Source organism: Anser brachyrhynchus (genome assembly GCF_964034855.1).
Source record: "Anser brachyrhynchus genome assembly, chromosome: 7".
Lineage (NCBI taxonomy): Eukaryota > Metazoa > Chordata > Aves > Anseriformes > Anatidae > Anser > Anser brachyrhynchus.
In genome coordinates, this window is record NC_137701.1 from 15,136,704 (window position 1) to 15,161,978 (window position 25,275).

At 38.0% G+C, this 25,275-nt stretch overlaps 1 protein-coding gene across 9 annotated transcripts in view; it reads right to left on the reverse strand.

Moving 5' to 3' along the window:
• Positions 1–25,275, reverse strand: part of PARD3B (par-3 family cell polarity regulator beta) — a 538,356-nt gene that overhangs the window by 137,879 nt on the left and 375,202 nt on the right. For all 9 annotated transcript variants that reach the window (XM_080600336.1, XM_080600334.1, XM_080600332.1 and 6 more), the window contains 2 exons: positions 2,103–2,309; positions 915–1,149 (listed from right to left, as the gene is read on the reverse strand). In XM_080600336.1, coding sequence (XP_080456462.1) covers positions 915–1,149; positions 2,103–2,309 — 442 coding nt within the window. The remainder of the gene's footprint in view (positions 1–914; positions 1,150–2,102; positions 2,310–25,275) is intronic.

Here is a 25,275-nt window from a genome sequence, read left to right on the forward strand (position 1 = left end):
CAATCACAGAATCATCTAGCTTGGAAAAGACCTTCAAGATCAGTAAGTCCAACCATCAAGCTAATAGCCTCCTAAAGCTAACACAGTGTTTAGTGTCAGAAGTAACTACAGTCAAGTAACATCTTTATATATGAGATAATTAAATTTCATTCACGTACTCTACATTAATTGCAAAGATCTACTTAAATTAAAACACTTTAATGCTCAGCAAAGTAAACAGGTACCAGAGGCAGGGGTGATAGCAACCAGACTGCTTGTATCACCAAAGTCTCCAGCAGCAGTAAGGAAATGCTGAGATAAGTATTGTCTAGTCTCTGATGATTCCAGAGATGCAAAACCACCCAAAAGCCAAATTTTTTTGGAAGAAATCCAAACAACTGTTTGCCAAGCAGTTGTCCCAAGAGAGGACAGTGAACTCTTGACCACTGCAGGCAATGGCTGAAGCTGTGAAACAAAGATTTTGTCATAGCTAGTACTTTTCAGCAACAACAAATGTCACTAAACTGTTTACAGTAACACAAGCAATCCTGCTGTCCCCAAAGCTTGTGAAGAATCCAGATAACCAAGGGAATAGGAGGCAAATGTCTGAATGTGGGAGTGGGTCATGTATTACTCAGAAATATTCCCCGCAAAACCTCCACCCCACACACATGCTTGTTTTTAGCCTGAAACCTTGATTTTTTTCTGGCATATGGGAATGAATTTCAAAGGCACAAAAAGACATTTTGTCTGCCAAATGTCTTCTGCCTCAGCCACAAGTTTGGTGTAAAAGTATAAACTGCTTTCTTTTTAAATAACATAAACATTATTTTGAGTCCAAGTGAAATAATTTTTCCACTATTTTATGAGAGCACCAGTTGTTTCGTATGTTACGATGAGCAAAGGTGGTTGATTTGCTTTTTAAAATGACATACCTCAACATAACACCAAAGCCTTTCTTCTTTTTCTTTTCAGGATCTTCATTTTCTTCTTTCCGTTTCTTCTCTTTGATTTTAGGTTTGCCCTTCTCTTTTTTCTTTTCTTTCTCTCTATTTTTTTTGTCTTTTTTTGCTTTGGTTTCTACATCTTCTATTTCAGGGTTCCCTGGAGGGGCAGATTCCATGTTCTGAGCTTCTTGACCAGAGTGAGAGCTCTTATCAGAAAAACCATCTGCACAAAATGAAAAAGAAGCAATGGGGATAGCTAGGGGCCACCACAACGTAAACACATGAAATACAGCATCCGTGTCTACAAGGTGCTCAAATGACTCACAACACATACGCATTTAATTGAATAATTTAGAAATCAGACTAGACATATCTAGTGAATTCAACCAAAGTTCTATTGTGAATTAAATACAGAATTATTATAGTTACTTGTTTTCTAGTTATTAATCATGATAGGAAAATCCTGACATGGTAGAACACTTCTATTTGAAACCTGGCTGGTCCATCAGCTCAAGAAAACTGGCATGCTGGGGTAAAAACATTTCATCATGGGCTCACTTCAACAAATAACCTACGTAAAAAATATGATTTTCATTCACTTTTTGGAATCTTTCCACTGTAATGGCTGAAAAAGAAATACATAAACTGTTCTGCCTGGTTGGAGAAGAGCTGTATTGTTTCTCTTTGAGGGCTCAGGATCCAAGCACAGTTTATGCTTCATGCTAAAGAAGATATTATTTCCAGAGTGGGGTCCATAAACCCATGGTGACAGAATAAGCAGCAGGGTGCTCTTCCTTGTCTATACAAGGAAATAATTTCCTAGTTGGAGAAGGGGGAATTGTAGACAGCTCTGTAAAACAGGCAAGATAATTTTTAATGTAATCTGAAGAAGGCAGCTGCTTCTTGATGTTGAAAAACACAATTATTTAAGGATTGAGTTCTAATTCCTCCAACACATCCCTGCCCCAAAGGAGATCAGTGAAGACTTTACACTGAAGCCAGTCAAGGTTGGATGGAGTACTACAAAGACAGCTCCCTTTCAGCGGGACATAAGCAGCATGTTAAATTTAATCAAATTCAATTGGATTAAATTGCTTGCTTAGATGCTTTATTGAGTTGGCCCTCAGTCATGCTAAATGAAGGTGGTTCCCTCAATGACTACCAGTAGCAACATACCCTCTTCTATATCCTCCGGTCCATCATAAGACTTGTCGATGGCGGCTCGGAAACTCTCATTACACCCCCGACCACGGACCACATGAGGCCTGGGTCTGTGAAAAGGGAGTTCATTCTTCCTAACTTCAGCCACAGCAGTCTGAAGACTCTCAAGAGAACTGGACTTCTTCAGTCCCAGAGTAGGACCAAAATCCTTGCTGGAAGAGTCTGGAAAATAAATAGTTAAATTTTTATACCTAAAACCACATTGTGAAATTAAACTAGTGAGGCAGATACATTTAATTGTGTATTTTATTAGTTGGGGCCTTTGAAATAGTGTGCAATCAATGTAATTTGTTCTAAAAATAACATCAAGGTAAGCCTAGTTCTGCAGAGATCCCCGTTCAGACTTGGAGAGAATAGCACATGATTTACAGACCTGACAACAGTGATGGGCAATAGCAGGCTCTCTCTGTGATACTTTCAAGTCTGCACCAATGGTAAGGATGGGGTTATTTCTTTAGACCTTGACAACTGGACACTGCTAACAGACTCACAGAGGACATTATCAGTATATCCACAAAAATAAACACCACTGCAAAACAAGCTTTGGCTTTTAGAATGACTCATGTTGTCTGAATGGCTGATATTTTCAAACATGCTTCTCCGATGAGAAGATATTAAGTTCTCTCATAGCTTCATCCAACCTTTTTCTTCAAGCTGAAACTGGTGCTATGCTATCAATACACGCAGCAGGTTTTTCAAGAAGAGAACATTTCCAGAAAAGTACAGCTTAACACGAATGATGTTGCTGCCTCTTTCCTTGTTTATAGACATAAGAAAGCACTTCATGCAAAAAAGAAAGAACTAGTACCTTCCCAATTTTCCCAAACCTTTCCTCTCTTTGAATGCTTGACTCTCCCACACTAGATTTTTTTTTTTTGTGGCAGCATTACTGTTAATTAGTATTAATACAGTGATAGTAGAACACGCCAAAAAAAAAGTTCACAGAATACTTGCATACCAAGCAGTGGAGAAATTCACAACTAAAGCATAGTTTAAAAGCCTTTGTAGCACCTACTTCGTTTTTATATGGCAGAGCAGTAAATGTGACAAACACCTAGGAAGAGACTTTGCCTTGCAAAATGCCTTGTCTTTGAGAGCATAAAATGCTTTTGTTTTCAACTTTTTAAAGTCATACTAACATAAGCAACAGGACAATATAAGAGAAGACCTTCACATAGATGTCTAAATACTGTCACTCCCAAAGAGATTCAAGAATCACAAGACAGACAGATACGTTAATACTATGCTGTGATTTTAGCAATCCTAGAGTGCAGATATTTCTGAACTAAAACACTGTGATGAGCAAATTCTTAAAAGGAAAAAAGCTGCGAACTGGCACCAAATAGAGAATCATCAGTAGTGTCTATGTAAAGCAATTTACACTTCCATTCCCTGCAGACTGATATGTAGCTGAAAAAAGAAGAGGGAAAAAAGAGAAAACAAGTTTAAGGGAAGCCTGGTTGCTAGGTCACACAGAGCAACCTTCTTCTGTTCACTAATTGCCATTCTGGAGATTACCATTACTGCCAAATTAGTAAGTGCTAAAATGGAGTTAGAGCAATGACTTGCATACAACATACAGACGCTTAGTATCACTAAAAACGCGTGCATCAGCACTGGGCACTGTGGTGCCTATCTTAGCCTGAGAACAAGTGAAAACAGACCAGGGAAGCACAATCACTGTAAAAGGTGGCCAACTGAAAGCCACTCTGATTAGCAGAGAAAATGCTTTCTTGTTTTGAGGCAGAAAACAGCTTTGAGGGGTGGTGGTGTGCAGCAGACAGGGCAGAGCAGTGAAGCAGGCCGAGCATGGCAGGCTGCAGCGGCCTGGGGAACCTCAGCCAGGTTGGGTCGCAGGCCTAAGCTGAGGCTGGTGCCCAGCGCCTCACCCACAGAGCCTGTGAGGACTGGTATCAACTGGGGCACAGCGACAGCAGACTGCAGCGCATGTGAGGAAGTGAGGGGCACAGCCTCACCTCCACAAGCAGACAGTGCTGTCGCTGTGACAGGCCACTGCTTTGCACAGACACAGACGGCAGGGCTCAGGGATCTGCCAGCGCTCGTGGCTCAGGGAGGTTTGGCAGCCAATGCTCACTTCCAGGCTGCTGCAACCATCCAGCTACCTGAAACTGCTTTGTCAAAAGCCAGCACTGAAGTTGTTTATATACATGTCCCAGTATAAGCTGTATACATTAAATTAGGGCCTTACACTGCATTGCTTGGGGAAAAAAAAAAGAAAAAAAGTCTGGGTTGAATGCTGGTTAGAGCGTGTCTTATATAGAGCCAAGTGCTCAGACTGGAAGACTACTCTTAATGTATGAAAGCCATCCTAAGAAAATTCAAGCCAGCATCCAAGGTGTTGGAGTGACACTCTCACGTGCGACACGTATCAGCACTGAAGCTGTCTGTTCGGCCTTTGCTACCTGCACACTGTGATACAGATTTTAGGCACCAGGTCACATACTGCCTAATCCAGCCAGGGTCACGAAGAACAGGTTCTTTGTCAAACACATGCCTTAGACAATTGCATGGAAAACTGACAGTTACTGGCAAAGTATGTTTCCTTCTGTATAAGCAGCCTTTATTTTGCCGTTTTGTCCTAACATGAAAACATCCCCAAGGAATTAATTTCAGCAATAAATAGCAATAACTTCCCATTTTTTGGTAAAGAGAACACTTATGACGACTTTCATGTAGTATTTTCAGTTTGCTATTAAAAAAGGAAAAAAATTAAATGGAGCACTCTTTAGTTACCAAGTAAGTTCAGAACAACACTGCCTTGGAAAATTGAATTTTCTTCTAATGCCCCCAAAAGAATTGGCTTATGGTCAGTTCACTGACACCGAGATTATCATCAAATACTAAGTTACCTTAAAAGACAGAATAAAACGGCAAAGATTAACAATATTCCTCACTGACAAAGAAAGTGAAATTTCATCTCTGATCTTCCTGTGTTCTACCATTTAAAAGGTGTCCTCATTTATTCAAAACCCTACTGAGATCCTTTACTAACAAATTAATATCAGGCATTTAGTTGCCCTTTTCTAAAGTAGTAATCATTTAATCTGAAATTTGTACTGTTGCACATGGCAACACTGGAAGTTTCTCACTGTCAAAATCCACCCATAAAAAAGCATCTGAATCCAGGTGAAAAATGATTACCTTTTTTCTTATTGATGACAGTAGGAACAATGCAGTCTTATTAAGAAGGGGAACATTTAGTCAAGGAGTTTACATCCTTGGACATATTCACCAAGGTTTTCAGGGGGAACTTTATATTTTTCCAGTTCATCTTTTATTCCCTTTTCCTTTCATCGTAAGGTTGTAGCAGTCACACCTTAGTGTGCAACTAAAGAGACAGGAGCTGAGGAGCTTCCACAAGCAGGCTAACCAGTCAGTCCCCATGCTTTCAGAGGCAGCATCTATTACTGGATGCTGCACAGAGGAATGCCCAAGACTCCATAACAAATAAATACCAAACAGACTCTCAGCTACGGAAATTTCCCTCCCAGTTCCCCCCCGCGGTGACTTTTCCTGCAGACCTTTAGGATAGCTGTAAGTCTGAAAATATGTATTTTACTCATGGCTAAAAATCAAAACAAAAAAAAGACAACAAGAAAAAAAACTCTCTCATCTTTTAGAAGTTACTAACAGGCATTTCTAGGTGGTGCATGCCTGAATGTGTGTGTAAATATCTAGCCCTACTCAGATTTTGAATGCAAAAATATCATTAGGCAAGGAGTATTTTAATTGTTCATTGTGCTTAAAAATGTTTCTTTTTATGGATTTTAAATTTCTTCAGTCCTCATTTTACTTCTTTCTACAGCATCATGATAGCCTCCACTTTATTTATTTGTTTATAAATGGTGCAATATTTTATGCATCTGTTATGAATTTCAAAAAACAACAGCTGATGTCAGCGTCTGCCTGTGACTGGCTGAAAACAAGTTGCTGGTTCCAAGATAACATCCTTAAGCAATCGTCCTTTAACTGAAAGGAAGCATTACATACACCTCAATTTTCTGTTCAATGTCAACATGGCTACCAAAGATTTTTTTTTCTTTATGTAATATGTACTTTATATTCTGTTCTTTTATTACTGTTATTAGTTTCAGATATTTCCAGGCTTCTCTTTTATAGCCCAGCAGAAAGAAACACAGTGAAAGCAAGATGTCAGTCACAAAAATCAAAGGGAAACAAGCTTCCACTGTGGATGCAAGCCACCCCAAAGGCCCATGTAGAGAGGGGAACGGAAGAGGAACCATAACTGTTATCACTTGAAAGAAAATGCAATTCCAAGACACCCTAAACTTCATACATTGTATACATTTATCATTAATTTCACTTTTTATACAACGATTCTTCTTGAAAATTGAAAATACGGCAATATACCCAAACAATAATATTTAAAGGAACAATTTTATATAAATTATACTTATTTGATATTTATATTTTGTATACAGCGAAGTAAAAAACAGTTGTGAAGAAAAAATGAAGGAAAAATTATGCTGCGACTAAGAAACTAACATAAACACCAAGCTGTAAGAGGTGATAGCCTGGCTCTGTATTTACAAGAGGCCTGAACACATACATTCCTGTTTCCTACTGCGCTGCACAGGATGGAGCTGCATGTGAAACTAAGGAAGAGAAAATGGTTGAGGCTCAGCGAGGCTTCTACCCTCTGGGTACTGGGACACTGAAGATGGCATGGGAGTGCTTTTAGCGGGCAAACCACTGGTTGTTCACAAAACACCAAGGCTGACTTGCTTTGTGGCACAGCTCGGCACACGATCCGTCTCAGGCAGCAGCTACAGCCTAAGTCCTGTCCTGCTTTGGGGACGCATCCTGGGTAACGTTCCCGATACCAAACTTAGCCCTGCCAACCTCAGCCCTACCCCTAACCTAACTGATCTTGCTTGCCCTTACCATCAGCCCTATGTTTATCTCTTCTCTAAAGTAACCAGGGCAAGTTTAAAATACTTTGATACACATATGTTCACAATATGTTCAAAACAATTTCTATTCACTGATCATATATGTTTGGTTGGTTTCTTTTAATACAAATTAAAATACTGCTGAACTTAAATCACTCCTGCAGAGCAGGGGCTGGCAAAAAGACAATTCGCCCCTAAATAAATTGGTGTAAAAAGTGAAAATCATGACCTTCTCTTTTAATAAACATGAGATATAAAACATTCAACATTATTACTCATCTTTGTACGACAGAGACATCAGAAAACAGGTGGACAGACATGGTTCTTGCCCACAGGGTTGCAACATCATATACCGACTAAAATTAATTCATGTTCACTTTGTGAACCATTTTGTTTAAAGTTGTTTCATTTATTTATGGTAGTATGCACAACTGTACATGATTTTTTCCACTCACATTTTTACATTCAGATGCTCCTCAATTATCAATCGATTCAATGCAGAAAATGATATAGGAAGAAGGAATTTGAAAGTCATTACATCTTTTAGTTTGTGATTTTCAAATGAAGAGCTTTCAGAGGGTATTTTTGTAGAATAACCTCAGACAATACTGTAGCCTTTTCTTCGACACTACTCTATACAAGTAGCATAGAAAAGATTATGAAGGGCTTGATAAAAAGCAAGAGAAAATCACTATCTTGCACTCATATATTAAAGACAACATGTATCATTTTGCTCATTTTATACCTCAAACCAAGCATTTCAAATTAGAAGCAGGAATACTGAACACTGAACAGCCTCACTCCTGGCAGAAATATCTAAGAAAGAGAAATCAAAGCATGGGGGAATTTAACAAGTTCTCTGATTAAAAGAGCAAGCTACAGACTTGAGATTTACAGATATTTCAATCTATTTTACTACATATAATGATTGCAATTTAGCTCGTATTTGCACAAACTTCAATTTCAACTATGAATAATGGCGGTTCACAATTTGGAGCCCAGAAGGTACGCTAAGCTTTAGCCAGCTGTAAAAGAAATGGTTGGGATAAGGCAGTCATTAGGCAAGAGACAAAAATAAATGCATGACTACTGTCAGCTTAGAAAGGTGTGCTCATGATGCTGTTTTCTACAGTCTTATCACTAACAAACACCGACACTGCTAAAGAACACGTTAATATTTCAAAAAGAATAATATGCACAGCATTAAGCATCTCAAAAATGCAAGTTATACTATGCAACAGTATAACTATAACTATTGCTAACAATTAGAAGCAGAAGAAAGAGGTTTAACCAAATGCAGTCCAAGAAATGGCACGTTTGCTACGTTACTGCAGAACACTGGACAAAATGCAGTGAAGTCTGTCTTTGCAGAAAACAGTGTCTGATGTTATCTATTGAAACATCTTCTTTATTTGGTTAGACGAGCTTAATCTCTCTCCCATAACCTTCCACTTCACAGGACAGCTATACATTTACAGAAAAGTTTTCCTAGGTTATTTGAATCCCTACTCCTCCAAGGGGCTAGTATTTTCTCTCTAGCTGGTGCAAATTCAAGTACTTGCCCTTAGGAAAGGTCTGAGTATAAATTAAGCTACCTGACCTTCTACAAAATAGCAGCTTTCTCCTCAAGGATATTTATGTATATCAAATTGATGTTAGATATAGCTGTTATAACCTGCTAGAGGAAAGCAGGTACAGGAAAAGCAATGCAGACAGGAAAAAGTCCAGTTTGTAGTAAATATGATTCCCCTGTGATTTCAGGCACCTTGTAAATTGATCAGTCTGGAATTGAGAAGTAATAAAAATTCCAGTGCCTTGTGATTGCTTTACTCCTATTTCCACACCCACCCTCTGATAAGGTCAAAGATTTCAATCCTGCTTTAAACGATTGGGAAATGTGACACTTTCCCAGATTAATTGATATGAATCACACTTCCATAAGCTAAAACAACATTTTTGTTCCCAGGCCAAAGTTTAACATGAAGTGAGAGTCCCTGCACTACCATTCAAACAAAGTCACTTTTAATGGTACGAGGCTAAGATCTAGAATGTTAAATTTGACCTGTGGGACAGAGGAGGAAACTTCATCAGTAGCTGAACAGGAGAAAGGAAGCCAACACTCACGTTAAACTCATGGTTATGTTAAATCAGTTTCAGTAAGCCTAAGGTTTATTTTGAAATAGCCTACTGAATTATTACTTAATCCTCATTATCAAGCCTGAAATTGAACTTTTTTAAAATGACTAATTTAAATCAGCAACAACAAATTATAAGGATGCAGAGTTCACAAAACTTTTCTTCACTAATTCAAAGTGCTTTTTTGAGTTATTTATATGTGAATGCAGACAGACAGAAATCCTCTTATATGAACCATTTTATTCAGATTTTCTTTTAAAAATGGTACGTCATTATTTTTGTACCATGTTTTTACCTGCACATATTTTTACAAACACAAGCATAAGCTGCAGGTTAAAGATTGCTTTCAGCATCATTCAGGGATTAATTCAGGCTACTGCAACAAGTTAGATCATTAATGTAAAAGAAAAGCCAAGGCGAGGCAACACAGAAAAATAAGTTCCGATCACACCAATTTAACTTGCAATTAGAAAACAAAATTATATAAACAACTTCTTTTGTGTTTGCTTTGCATTGTCAGTGAACATTAAGAGTAGGGATAAAAGGCTAGATTTTAACAAAATAAGCTGGAAAAGAGGACTCCTTTTGCTACTAATAAAGGCATTTCTTTTGTACACCTGCTTACACACTGATCAGTGAATCCTACATGCTTGAGATATTTATGAGATCTCTTTATTGCCAACCCCACCACCACGAAACTGCCCAACAGCCACTCTCATTTAAGATGCTCTAAATATTGTTGCCATGGGTGACACGTGTACATGGAGTAAGGCAAAGCTCTGCTAATAAAAAGGCTTTCACAGCATTTCAGCTCTTGCTCATAACTAAAGTTAAAATTTATGGCTTTTAAAATACTGGATCTAAGAGGGGTCAGGTTAAATGGCTGCTAGTAATAAAAGGAATCAATATGCCACAGCATCTGAAGCAGCCAGCAAACTAAATAAACACTTCATCCAAATCCACTTGGCCCTGAATTAAAAGAACATAAAATACTGTATTTATTTTGTTTGCACTCCACCAGTCCATGGTTTGCATCGCTATATCCGTTAGCATTCTACACAGAGCAAGCAACAAACGTATGCTGGCCAAGTAGCAATTAAACTGCATGTCAAGGCTAGGAGCAATTAACTGGGCATTAACCTTATCAGGGAACCACTCGTGGATTAGCCAACTACAAACAGGCAAACATCTCCGTCTGGGAAGATTCCGCCACGCATTTACCAAAGCTTTGGAGAACTGAGACTTTCTGTCTCAGGCACACACAGGGTAAATGAGCCATTCTCAATGATAACCCTTTATCCATAAATCCTGAACAAAACCAGGATCACCTACTGCAGCAACTAGCATTTCCTAGTAACACAGCAATGTAAAATGGTTTAGTCCTTACTGCACTTCAAAATAAAGAAGATAGAACAAGTAGTAAGCTCGCGTCTTTTACTCCTAATCTACATTTGGTTCAATTTATAGACAATTTATAGATCTTCCAAAGGAGTTAGGAAAACCAATTTCTTCTGTTTATTTCAAGAGGTTTAGACAGACCATATGTGGATTAATTTTCACTTTAAGAAATTAATGCACATAATCTGCAAGTTGCTTGCAGATTACCTGCACGAAAGGTACAAGTACACCCATAATCCACTTATCTATATTGGCACGCGCACACACACGCACAAAGACTGTATGCATGAAAACATGCATATTGTTGTAAGTCCTTTGGGTTTAACAATTTTTATCTTGAAACAGTTTTTTAAAAGTCTGCAAAAATCCAGCTCTTTAACAGAATTCTAATTACAAAATTTTGTCAAATTTATTCTGACTACGAGAAATAGTTATCTAGTCCAGGTCTGACTCAAATCTCTGAAATACTGAATTTGAAAGGATTACGCACGTTTTCAGCCACAGCCCTGAACAGAAGTTCCTCTTTTATCTCCCAGTACAACTAAGATCACTTGAATACCTAAAATTTTGATAACAGTATGTAACTATAGCTTTGTAACAGTTAAACCCATAGTTGTAGTGATACTGGGACTTGAATCTAGCTTCACTTTCCATGCTTTAACTTCCCTCCTTTTTAAGCTATTCTCTGTACTAGAACTTCTTTGCTTGGCCTCATTCCAGAGATGGGAATTGCTTTAAGAAGAAAACAAACCCAAAGAATGTGTGGATTCCTGCCATATCTGAAATAACTGAGTGGGAAACGTGCATTTGCCAGCTGGGTAATACTTTTTTTTTTTTCCTTATTCACCAATAACTCAAAAAAGGACTAAAAGAAAGCTTTTCCATCTTTGCACACAAGTAGGCCGTGAACTAGGTCCTTCACTACAGCTTTTAAGGAAGGAAAGTTTAATTTTCATGTCTAGGTTATTTCCTCTAACATTAGTTGGACCTGGGTAAATTTGGCCATAAACTTGCTCCTAAAGTAGAGGAACAGAAATACATATGCTTTCCCATAGGTACGTGAGCATATAATGATATTTCATGTTCACATTTTCAGCAATTACAATGATACCATCTACCCACACATCAGAAGCTACAAAGGAATAGTCACTCATGCTCCTTAGACTATGTGTTTAAGTAAGATGCATGGTTTAGTAAGAAACTCAAGAAGGTAGGCTACGTGAGCAGAAACAACATCAGTACAATAAAAACTTTAATATTGAGAACATTCATTTTTTTGGTCTTAAAACATGAAAATTATTCTCAGTGCTTCCTTCCATGAAAGTGAATCCTTAGAAAAATCATGTCTAATTCATGGAAAAATTGGCAGGAAATTTCCTTCTGAACAGCTGCAGCCAAGGGTTTTGCTGAGCTGTTCTACAGTGTGCAAAGATAGATGTGTACCAAAGGACATCTGGCAGTCTTCTGGGTTTTAACAGACACGACTCATGACTGGATTACAATCCCAGCCTTCCTTAAGAATAAAGTCAAAACACCACTTCAGTTTTAGCAGTTAACTCTGCTGTCTAGTCTATATGATTTACCACTTCACAATTTACATTTGTTTGGAGATATATGGTACTACCCTTCCCTTGGAGGATTGCAGCTCCTTTGTTAGATATGCATGTCATGATGTGTCCTTTTAATAAAGAGGTTATTTAAAACAACTACAAAAGTGGTAAGAACGTGAATGAGACATCAAATAAAGTTGTTTCCTCTAGTCTGTGTTTGAAAACTAGCCTTAAGTATCCCCCATGGAAAGGGGAACCTCCCCATATCTCTAAGTCTTGTTGCCCCATAAGCAATTTTTAGCACCCTAAAGATGCTACTCTATTGCATTACTGAATTATGTTTAGGATCTTTACAATATGCAGTTTTACATTGCTACAATGTGTTTAAATAGCAAAATTAGAAAAGCAAATAGAACTGCTTCACAGAACAACTTAGAATATGATTTAATTGTAGGGCCAAATGAATACACATACACCTTTCTTGAAATTCTTCTACCAGAACTTATCCATTTTCCTTGCCTGTCTATAACTCACAGTACCTTCTTCCCTTTCACTTACCCAACAAATGGAGATTGGATACAGCATGTTCCTAAACACAATACAGTACCAGGCTGCAGAAATGCGGGATCAGATGAGATGAAAGAGTCATTCTAATTCTTATCATTGCCATCCCTCAGCAACCAATGGGGATGCTTCCAGAGAAGTTAGCCAAAGCGTTATCCTAAAAAATTCCAAATTTCCCTAGGTCAGACAGGGTGGTAAGCAGCAGCTAGGAAATGCCACAGTGAAACTGCAATCAAAATCACTGGATACAGGTTAAGCACAATCAAATGGCATTTTAACTCAGACTAAACCAATGTGGCTTATCTTGGAAAAATCAAGGTTTCCTTGAAGTTGAGCCTCAATATTATTGGAAACATACGATTTTGCTCAGTGATTCAGTACACTCTTGTAGCATGAACCAGAGTCAAGCTCCAAGTGGATCTGGATGTGCTTGGATAATCAGATACCTAATCAACCATATCAGAAAACTAACACAATACCACGCATCAGCTGCAGACCTCAGCCCCCAATTTGACCTACTTCATCTACTTGGTGGTTGGATCCCTCGATGAAATTTCAAAATCTGCTAATTAGGCAGGCAGCTATTTTACAGGATCATGCAGCTCTCTCAAGTTATTTCAAATAGCAATCCCTTCAAAGCAAAGTGCTACAATGAAATACCCCAAACTAATACTGAACCGCAATCTTTGCCTAGAACAGTATCCTAAGCAATTGATAGCAACTGCAACTATTAGGAGCCTTATTCAAGGATCGGAACCTAAGCATGCTCACATTAACAGGGACTACAGAACTAGAACAGGACCAATTTTTAACAAATTGGTCCAAGCCTAGGAGCCGAATACTCGGCTGGAGTAAATCAACACTTTTCCTCTGTTTGCCAGCTTTTAGCAGCTGAGAATCCGGCCTTTGATCATTGCCCTCCTCTGGCACCATATGTTGGCATTACACATACCTGCTCACAGAGTGTCAGACAGTATTCACTCACTTTGCATAAGTTACAGCACAAGTGTCAAGTGTTAATAAGTTCAGATTCAAAGTAATGATTTATGGGTTAAAAAGAGCTCTATATTATTTTATCAATCCACATAGCCACCTTTGGTTGCCCCCCAGTTCTGCTAAAGGAGTGAGAAGAAAGGAGTGGGTTTGTATGCCGGTCAAATGGACCATATTTACTCTTCTGAAAGCTCTGTTTTTATTTATTCAAGGAACCAAAGGTCTGGAAAGAAGTAATAGCTTTAAATGTATAAACAGTACAAAGATGCATCATCATAGATTATCAGGAATTTTGACATATTACCTCATGCTTTAAACATATCATCGTGAAATTTCTGAGGCAAGAGCACCTCTACAAACGACGGTTCACAGAAGTAGATTGTTGCAGCGTTTTCCCCAAGTCTTTCTTTTCTTGCACGTCTGTGGTGAGTGCAGTGCTAGTAAGTGACTTTCAAAATTAATTTATTTTTATCTTACAGCAAGTTTTCACTGTATTTTTTCTAGTTCTACAGCTTTTTTTTAAAAAAAGAAAGGATTAAACAAGTATTCAAACGTTTTAAAAGATCATTTGCTAAGTAGTACGTTTTGGTTTATTTTTTTTTCATTTTCTAATTTTAAGTAATGTTTTTCTCCTCAGCCAATGTTTTGCTAGGTCTTTGGACAAGATTGGTAGAATCCATCCAAAATACGTTGGGTGACACTAATTTCTGAAATATTAGTCTTCAGATCCTTAATTATAGATTGATTTTGCTTGAGAATAATAGCTAATTTTAGTAGGGCCTGACCTCTAGCCAAAACACCTGTATGGAGACAAAGTAATTACATTAATGTGCAAGGTAGGAGTTAATGTTCATCATCAGTCAACCAATGAAGAAATCAGTGCATGAAGAAATGTTATCAGATACACAGCACACAAATAAAAGATGAAAATGTATTTTAGTTAACTGTTTTCTGTTATGCTAGTTTGAGAGCTAGCAGGTATAAAGTTTTCAAATTCTAATGCAATTACGCAGTTGACGTCATTTAAAATCTTGGAATTGTTTGCAACAATAAATGTCTTCCTTTCTAGTAATCTCATTTTGAACTTTATATTTGGCATATTTAATAGTGAAAGGACAGTGCATCGATCTCTCCTTGCCTTCAAAATCCAATATTGTCCATAATCACACATCTTTCTTGCACGTGAAGGAAAATATACTTGGCTATAGATATACAAAGCCATACAACACAAAAGTGTAAAACTTAATTCATTGCAACTATGTCAATTCTCAGCTGCATTATGAGAATACATTAAAAAAAAAAAGATACTATTACTTGTTTTACTAACCCTTCAGTGGATTCTTAAAACTAAACGATGACAGTATCACTAATATTCTTGAAACCATAAGCTTTTGCTGCAGCTACCATAAAAGCCAGTCTCATAACCATTAAGAACAAAGCACATAAACATTTTGAACAATTTCAAAGATATTAAATAGCTTGTCCAGATTTCTCTAGCAATGCCAGAATGTTATTTTGCCTTTTTACACTGGCTAGTGCTGCAGTCTACCTTTTTTCAAGTTGACCAAACATAGGAGAAAACAGCTCTCCTGTTTGATGATCACCTTGCTCCAAAAATTTCTAGCATCTATGTGATTGTACTTATTATTTCTTTTGTATCAGGAGTGAACAGTTGCATTTGTATTCTGCCCTGTATCCTACTTGTTTTTGAAGTATTTTTGCTTCCTTTAGTCTTTCTATCACTGTTGACCAGTATTTCATCTGCATTAAGAGGAAAATTCATTTCATCTGTTAAATGCATGCCATCCCGTTTCCTCAAGACAATAACGCAAAACAACCCGTCCTGTGGTTGGGTATAGGCTTCCAGCAATCAATTACTTCAATATTTATGTAATTCTCAAAACTTCATGCATATTATCACACAGTTAATCAGAGCTGCTCAGCAGCATCTTCTCTTGACCTTTAATGGGTATGTCAATACTCGTACTAGATAGTGAAACATAATAAAGAATTTCCTTTTGACCAGAAAACTGAATTGAGATTTCAAAACATTGAGGCTAGTGTTATTAAAATAAAAAATGCCATGGTTCTTCTAACACATTCCTAATTAGCCCCCCTGCAAAGAAACAGTCCCACAAGAAGGAGCAGCAAGCTACTAGTTGAGCACATATCTCGCTGTAAGACAAAAAGGAAGCAACAAGTAATCAATCATAATTTCTCTTTGTAGCAATATCCTTGATAACAAACATATACGCAGATAATTTTTCATGCTGTGGATGTTAAGAGTTTACATGTGTTCAAGATGAAGCAAGAAACCTCAAGAGAAGTAAAACCCGCTGAAAATTAGCTAATACATGGAAACTATTCTTGCCTCCGGTCTTTAAGTCCCTGAATATTTAAGGAAGGAGAGAGCTCTTAGAGAAATAATGTATAAACATGTCATGTCTTTGTGTTTCTTATTAGGCACTAGCATTTAGTGTTATCACACAAAGGACACAGGCTTTTTATAGGCTTTTTGTCTGATGCAGTATGACCACTGTTATCTTCTTGAAATGTGTTACACAGGAAAGGCTTTCAGAGTTATAATAGTATAAAAAAAATAAAACAAAATAAATACAGCATATGCATGCCAATATATGAAAATCTATGTTTTGGCTAGAAGACACTGCTTCCTTTTCCTATCAGTTCTTCAGTTCCTGTCCTACGAAAGCACACAGAATTGATAATCATGAGCCAACACCTCACTGTGCTGTTACACCAACTCAAAACAGAGTTTTGATCAGTACCTCTAATAATTTTTGAACAAGTCTAGCTGTATTTCTGCAATATTGGCTCTCTTAAGTGGAGAGACTATAGATCTCTTTGTTTCTGCGCAGTGATTTATTGATGATTTGTCAACACTTTGTAAAGTATAGCTCATCTCCTGCTTCATTCCCTTTAAGAGCTTCTATGCCTCAGATGTTTTCTGTTTTAAACAGGAAAAAAAACACAGATGTTTTGAGATAGTATTAATTTACTCAAATTTCACGTTAACAATTCAGGTTCAATGAGAGCATAAGTACAGTATTTCAAATGAATGTTGTAAGCATCAGCCCTTAGAGCTGATGTCAAGTTCCTTCCTCATCTTTAGCGGTTCACCTTCTCTGACCAGCAGCACAGAAGAGCTGAGCACAGAATTCCATTATGTTCTTTTAAATGTTTTTTTGCAATTTGTTTACTTCAAGTCAGTTCTGACAGAATAGTCCTTTCTTGTTTACTTGCTGTTCACAGAATGAGCTGATTTTTATCAAAATAGATTATTGAAAAAACAACCCTTACATCTGTTTAGCACAGAAGCCTTCTGGATTTGGAACTGGTATTTTGTCAATTTTTAATACATTCTTATTGCTGACTATGTAACTCTTCAGTATCTGTGCTCGTATCTCTTAGAGAAGACAATGATATTCCTGTATGGTAAAGCACACTACAAATGTACTTTCCTTTTAGTTCATTCAGTTTGATCTAAAACAGCTACCTTGAGTAATAACTAATATCGATATTGCCTTACAGCATATGACTGTTAGATTTTAATCACTAGGTTTTGTCAGTCTGATTAAGCAATTAAACTGCTTAACTGAAAACCAAAGATAATTGATTTATATGAAGGTACTAAGAAATTCTATTTGAAACTTAAGAATAATTCCCTACCCAAGATAACAAAAGCACATTTACAAAAGCACATTTCAGTATTAGTGGTTGTAGTATTGTTGGCCATTTCGTTGTTTATTGATTCCATTTACTTGAGCGCTCATTCCTGGTTTCCATTTTCTAAAAATCACTAACAAAATGGGCACTCTCTCCTGCTAATGCAGATTACACTGCAAGTGAAGACTTCATCTACTGTAAGCGTAACTCACCATTAAACAAGGGAAAGAATTGCTGCTTCTGCTTCTTTAGCTATAAAAACTTTCTTAACAATGTGTAAATTCCCTTCTTTCACTTTGGACCATAAGGAAATTGCTCTAAAAAAAGAGGAAAGACAGAAGGAAGGAGGTAAAGTTGTAATGCCAAGTCATGTAGATCTGAAAGGAGTTAATTCTGCAGAAACATTTATTGTCACTGAGGTCTGAGGAAGACTGAAATGCGTGGGACTACCTGCAAGGTAAGTAACCACTCCAAACAGAAAACAAGGGCAGAGTTAGCTCCGCAACTGGTAATTTTTATGCTTCTCTTTCTCTAGGTAACCGATTCCTGCATCCTCAGTTGAAATGAATAAGTAAACATAATAATAGGTGTCAGAACCATGCCAGGGCTCCACTAAAGAAAAACAAAAAAAAGGAAAGAGGGTTGTGTTGATCTGCTTAGGCAGTGCTAGGAAGCTGTGGTGTTTCTCATCAAACAGAAGTTAGGTGAGTATGTTATTCTGGCTTGAAGCAAATCGAATACACATCTGCATCTCTTATCACTAATAACATTCACTGCCTACGTGTAATTCCTCTGTTGCTCAGGTGTCTTGCAGGGCCAGGGAGCAGTATGAAAGACAGTTAAACTAATCACAGACACATACCACTGTGCTGACTGCTGAGTGCTCAGGTCAGAATTTTAAAAGATGACTTATGGGCTCTTCCATGAGGGGAAGAAGGGTAGAAAAAGAAAAAGCAAACCAGGCAAGCAGGTAATTTAGGTAGGGATCAGATTTTATAAGATATTAAGTACTTGTCCTCTGAAAGTGACATGCTTTAGGGTTTCATCTTCAATCTTGTGCCTTATATTACGTGACCTCCAATTTATTTACATTAGCTAAGATTCTTAATCTTTTTATACTACCACTCCATATTGTTCCAAATCCAGAGGTTTAGACCCAGAATTAGCTACTTAATGTCAAAATGATTCTTTAAACCATATGTGGTTTATAGAGTGCAGCAGGATCTTTCTGCATAGAGTGTGCCATATTAATAAAGACACATTTTTATTTGTTTACTCATACAGTAATACCATATCTACTACATACTAAATAAAATGCATAATTTATTTGTGTTTCCATGTCTGATTTTCTGAAAAGGCTCATGAAATTTTAATTCAAGTGGTTACAGCAACAGACTATGTATTAAAATTATATACAAAGAAAAAAGACCTTAAAAGAATACTATTAACGTTGCAAAGTAAAACTCTTGGGCTTGCAGAATACCACAGCAGAGGTGTCCATTGTTAACTTCTTTCTCTATGCATGCAGTGTAATAGACTTTCCTTTTATGACTCAAATACATGATGACAATTTTATTTACAGAGCTCCAGCTTCCTTCTTTCAGGAAAGATCGACTAACATTTTCTTCCACATGTACAACAATTTCCCCCCTTTCTTATTTGACTCGCTTTAATATCTGCTCTGACAACAGCGTCTAACAGTTCTTCATGTATCTTTCCCTGAAACACCTTATACAGCTGTAGGGTGCTTTGCTTTGGTGCCTTTTTTTTTTTTTTTTTTGAGACTAAACACTAATGAATTCATTTCTATAATGTTATTTTATGCCATATGAGTACTGTCTGTCTTGGGGACAATGAACTGAAACAAAGGGATGAAGATCAATTCAGGTTTGCATTTTAAGATTCTTGAGACCTGGTTCTCCTTGCTCTCCGCACACTCTTCTGGTGCTTAGCACGTAGTATGTCGTGGGCTCAGAGCACTATCACCACTGACTTTGGCTGCAGCCTGAAAAAGATGCGGCCTTTCTGCAAATCAGCATACAGGCAGGTCAGGCACCAACGAAGTGAAGAGCATGCCATATCCTGGCAGTTCGGTTTAAGGAACTTCTCCCCACAGCAATTCCGAGATATGGGTATGGCCAGAAAATATTGGGTATGGCCAGAAAATATTTCAAGTTGTACTTAATGAATAGAAAACAGAAACTTCCCCTCCCCCCCCCCTCAGAATCCTCTACATTATTATCATTGTATACTGCAACCATGATATACCAACCGACCATACACTTAGCTTCAATAGTACATGAGGTGAGGGTTGAGCCTTACACAAAACAGCCTTCTTTACACTTAAGCAGATCCACCTTGTGCTCTGGAAGTAAAAGTTTTTGGGGACAAATAAGGTTTTGATTATACAGTCTCACAGCATCAGCATAGACTAAAAGGGGCCAGACAGTCCTTGCTAACACATCCTGACAGCTAGCATTTCCTACTTCAGACACCCTTCACTTTCAAACTCGTACACTATTTTAACATAGTTGGTGAATTTTTAAATATATATATTACGGTGAGGGTGACAGAACACTGGAACAGGCTGCCCAGGAGGGCTGTAGAGTCTCCTTCTGCAGAGACTTTCAAAACCTGCCTGGACGCGTTCCTGTGTGACATGATTTAGGTGTTCCTGCTCCAGCAGGGGGGATTGGACTCGATCTTTCAAGGTCCCTTCCACTGCCTAATATTCTGTGGCTCTGTGATATATATATATATATATATATCATAATACATTTTATTATATAATATATATATATATATTATTTCTTTAAGAAAAGCAGAAATTTCTTTAGTGCAACTGCCACCCTATTCTCTCCCACCCATTTGGTTTCTGGATGCAGTGTCGTCCAGGATCAGCACAACCTTAGTCTCCTCCTCCCTTGCTTATGCCACCCTTTCCCACACTGCACCTTCTCACCTGCCACGTGCCCACCCTCCCTGTGTTCCCACCCTCAGCATCCTCTTCTAGCCCCTGGCACCCTTCTAGCTTGCTTTCTTCCCAGCCCTTGCCATATGTTCTTACTTTTTCCTCTCATAAACAAAAACAAATATCAAAGTTATTTTAGGGAGGGGGGGAAAAGGCAGACATTCCCCACCTCAAATGACACTTGAATGGAAATGGCTCACATATTGCAGAATCTGTGATAGGATGTGTCATGCATGACAGCTAACAGGTGATAACATAGTGACAACTGCACACTGCACCAATACTTTATATATGAGAAGAGAAAAGAAAAAGCAAACCATGAGTAGTAGGAGAACAAAATGATTTTTTCGTTATCATTTACCTGCATTTCCTATGGGGCAGCAGAAAAAAAGTAACTAAAAGAAATAATTATTTCTCAGATTTTTTGTGTCTGTATTCGGTCTCTTATTATGAACTTAGATTGTGAACTATCATTTGTAGCTGTTTTGTGATGTACATTTCAGTAATAACTACTGAGCTATTTAAGCTGACAATTTAGTCCTGAAGGTAATGCTCATTCTTTTTTGTAGTTATAAAATTAAAACTGGTGGGTATGTTTGTTAAACTCTAGAAACTTCGATCAAACCATTTTGCTCCCCCCCCCCCCCCAAAGTAAGCATCTGGGCAGATTATGAAACAATAAAAACAGAGGCATCTGAATAACTGCACTATATTGGATTTCTCTTTTATAATGTTTCTGTTTGTCAACAGCAGTATTTCAACTGGCAACCAAAAGAAACCCCAGCCCTTTTCTGAATACAGGAATTTATGCCAACTGCAGATAGGAGGAAAAATTGTAATTACACCAAAAAAAACAAGAAACAAATCAATGATATAGCCTCTGTTCTGGTCCCACTGCACCACTCCCACAGCACAGAGAGGCTTGAAAACTGTCTCAGTTTTAACAACTTGACAGCAAGTTAACTGAGGCTTCTGTTTGCAGTCTTTGCAAATACAATCAGCCTTCAATGATGGATGCAAGCTTCTAACACCAAGTTCTAGCTGTCAGTTCCCCCCATTTGCCAGGTCCCGACTGCAGCACTGGAAAGGAACCGAACCCTGTGTACACTCTCAGTGGTGAAGAGTCAGGGTCTTGATGCTGGAAATTATTATTCTGAACTACTATTCTGAACTTGGGCAATTAGCATCTGCTTCTCTCCCGTGAATTCTTTGCTTTGCTCCAAGCCCACTATTCACACTTAAACAGAATGTTTCCGTCCTACTCCTTTCAGTCTGTCAACTTACCAAGTGAGCAACAAGACAACAGGAGAGAGAGAGATGGTCTCCTAAACAAACAACTAATACTTAAACACACTGTGCAAGCAGCTGTCCGCAGGACCTGACTATGACCTGCCTGCTCTCTTGGCCACGGAGGGATAAGGGGAACCACAAGCAGAACAGTAAGCAGAAGGCTCTAGGCAGATGACCAGCACAGCCAGAAGAACTCAAAGAAATAAAGATGATGTAAATATAACTGTGCTAATGTAAATATAACTGTGCTAAGTCTGCTGGTGTCCTTGGATAGCTGGAGGTGAAGCTTTCAGGTCACAGATTTGCTCACAGACAGATACCCAATCTGCAAAGGTTTCTCTAGACGTAAGAACAAGCTTGAAGAGGAAGGAAAAACTACACAGGTGAAAACTAACACAAGGTGAAAACTGAAAGGGTGGGAATCAGATGTAGAATAACCTCAGTATAGGTGTCAACCTATGGGGAAAGAAATCAGCTTTTAAGTTTCCTAAAAAGAACACCAAACAAACATAAATAAGTTTGGACTTTTATCAATAGGGACCTTCTATGCACTCATAGGATTGAGATACCAATCACTATACTTATTACCTGTAGACAAAAATGATTGGAAATTACATTACCTCAAGTAATAATAAATGCCAAGAACCGGGTAGGAAAAAACAGCCCTCATAGAACTGCAAGCACAAGTTAGTGATTCCTTCACCAAATAACAACTAGACCAACAGTGAGCTGATGATGTATTAATGGCTTGTTCTGGAGAAAGTCCAGAATACCCTGGGTCATAGCTAACCCTGTTTTGAGTAGGACACTGGACTAGATACCTCCTGAATCTTCAGTCCCAATTTGAATTCTACAATTTTTGCTGACGACACTAAACAGGGTGTCAGTGGCAATACGGAAAAGGATGAGCACATAAATTGATAAAATAAATAACTGATGATGAGTGAAGTGAAATAAGAACAGTTTAAAAACAAGGTCACTTACTTTGGCACAACAAAATAAATTTCTGAGCTAGCTGAGCTCCTCAGTAAGATGTACGAAACGACACTAAGCTGTGACAACTAAAGCAATTCCACTAGAAAGAAAGAAAACCTACTGCATGAAGCTGTGATCATCTTTGTTCAAGGAAGATTTAAACGTGAAACACATATAAGGATGAGTTACCATACCAAGTGATATATTTAACAGGCAAAAGTAAGGCTGATGAGAAATTTAATCTATTGAGACATTAGGTGGAAAGGGGATGGGGGTAAACAGTGGTATATTTCCAAAGGTCAGCATGGTGCCATTGCTTGAGGTAGGAGGAAAGTACCTGCTGGTAGTTGATGATAACTCAAGGAAGCGCTTTCTACTCTTCTGTGAAATGCTTCCCATTTGGGCTGCCACTGTATATACAGCAAAAACTCTCCCACTTTTCTATTATATGAGAAAAAAGAATTCCAGTAGGGCACTTAATCAGAAATGATATTCTGGGTACTTTTGGAGTGCTGTGCAGGTAAGTGCTAAGTAGCGTTGCTGTACTGAAAGACCCACTAAAAATAATGCTATTTCATGAGACATACAAATAACAATGTAATTCTTTTCTTCAAAGTTAATTTCTGAACCATATTGCTGTGCACAGCTTTTATTACATGAAGATGCACATTAATAAATAGCATCAACAATTCATTTTATACAATACAACCTAATTTCAACTGTTATGGAAGGTAAACACTATACTAGATATTATTCCAGAAGCGAGCTGGACTAGAAATATCAATTACTGGTAGCTACTTTCAAAATCCTTCTTATTGATATGGCAACATGACAGAAGTTTGAAATTAAAAAAATAAATTAAAAAAAAATCGTTAAAAGGGGAAAATTATAAATGTTTCCCTGTCTATAGTCAAGCCTCAAAAGGTAAGGTAACTGGTAAATACATGGTATTACGAAATAAAAACAAACACCACAATCCCCAACAAACACAACAGTTCAAGCTTTTGTGGGGGTATGTCATTTTCAACTTTTCGTCGGCCAGTTTAACCATACAAGAAAGTGTCCCTTACCCCACTTCAGCCAACAGCTCATTTAATTCAGAGCTTTTCTTGCTACATCTCATACTCCAAAATGCAAGTTAGAGGGCCAGATGTATTATCTGGGAAGTTTTCCAAATTCATTAACTCCTTGGCACCAATGACTTCAGGATACTCTCTGCCAGCACTGAATATTATGCCCTGCAAAAGCCCAGCTCCTGGAGGGAAAGGATTAATAAAATGAGGGATTCGTCAGTGTCTGTTGGTCTTTTTGGTCACAACAAGCCACTAAAAGAACCACAGTAGCTGCCAACACTGATCACAGCCAATTTCGCAGTACCTAGTACTCTGAAGGTCTTTCCTAAACATCTGCAGATCATTCACCACAAAGCTTGAAAAAAGTGCAGATAGTGTTTGAAGGAACACAAAACCAGAGAAAGGCCTGGCAGGAAGTTATAACTGCAGAGAGTGGTAAACATGATGCAAGCGCACTAGGATCTCCTCTGTACTTTCTCCTCAGTTACAGAAGATGTAATCTAAAGCAACTCATTCTGCCTTCTGAAATGGATGCAGTCTTGCTGCCAGCTGCTAAAGGGCTGATGACTGAAGAGTCCCAGCAATGGAGGAGACCTGATGGGTCCACTTGCTGGTTTCAGCTTTCTTCTAAGGGCTAAGGAGGGAGTTACACGAAGGAAACCAGCCAAGTGTCAGTCACATAGGCACTTTCATGGGCCATCTCTTCAGGTGCCATCACCAAAAAGGTTGTCTGATTTAAAGATCAATGTACAAGAGGTCCCCACAATTTTAAATACTGAAGTTTTGCTGGCTGCTGTGCTTTACTTTAAATCTCCACTGTTTGAATAGAAAGCACACCAAATTTACATATGCTTTACATTTCCTCAAACTTATCATTTCTTACTCTTTGATTAGGATTAACGCCAGCTTTCGTGTTTTACATTCTGCCATCTGCAATCACTTCAAATTTAGTAACAATCCTTATCATCGCCCTGAGTATATTCCAGGATCCAGAGACTCCAGTATCTCCAGTTCTAATAACCACTTCTGCAGAATAGCAATACTGTGAGACTGTCCTAACACAGTTATACTACCTCAGCTTTCAGAGGCTTTATTTCTGCCTGATGTAGCACTGCTCATATAGACACATCCACTGTATTTACAAGTTCTCCCACCCTCACATCAGAAAAAACCTGAAATATGACAGTTGAAAGCAACAACTTAAAGCAGAAACTTTCAGCTAATACATGAAATGTGGCAGGTTCAGCACCGATAGTCATAGGGAAAAGTATCACCAGATTTCAGGAAGAGAATGAATGTCCCAAACAGCCTACATCTGATATATTATACCAGCACCACACCATTTGCCAGAGTATTTCAGCTTGCAACAAATACAGACTTCTGCAGGAATACCTTCAGTTCACTGCAAGCTGAGGCAGACCACAGGAAGATGATACTATCAGGCCTTACAGTAAATAGACACATTCCTTACACTTATTAAAAGTCTGCACTTTTATTTAATTTTATGCTACTACAGCATTGTTTATTTGCTTGTTTTGTTTTTTTGTTGTTGTTGTTGTT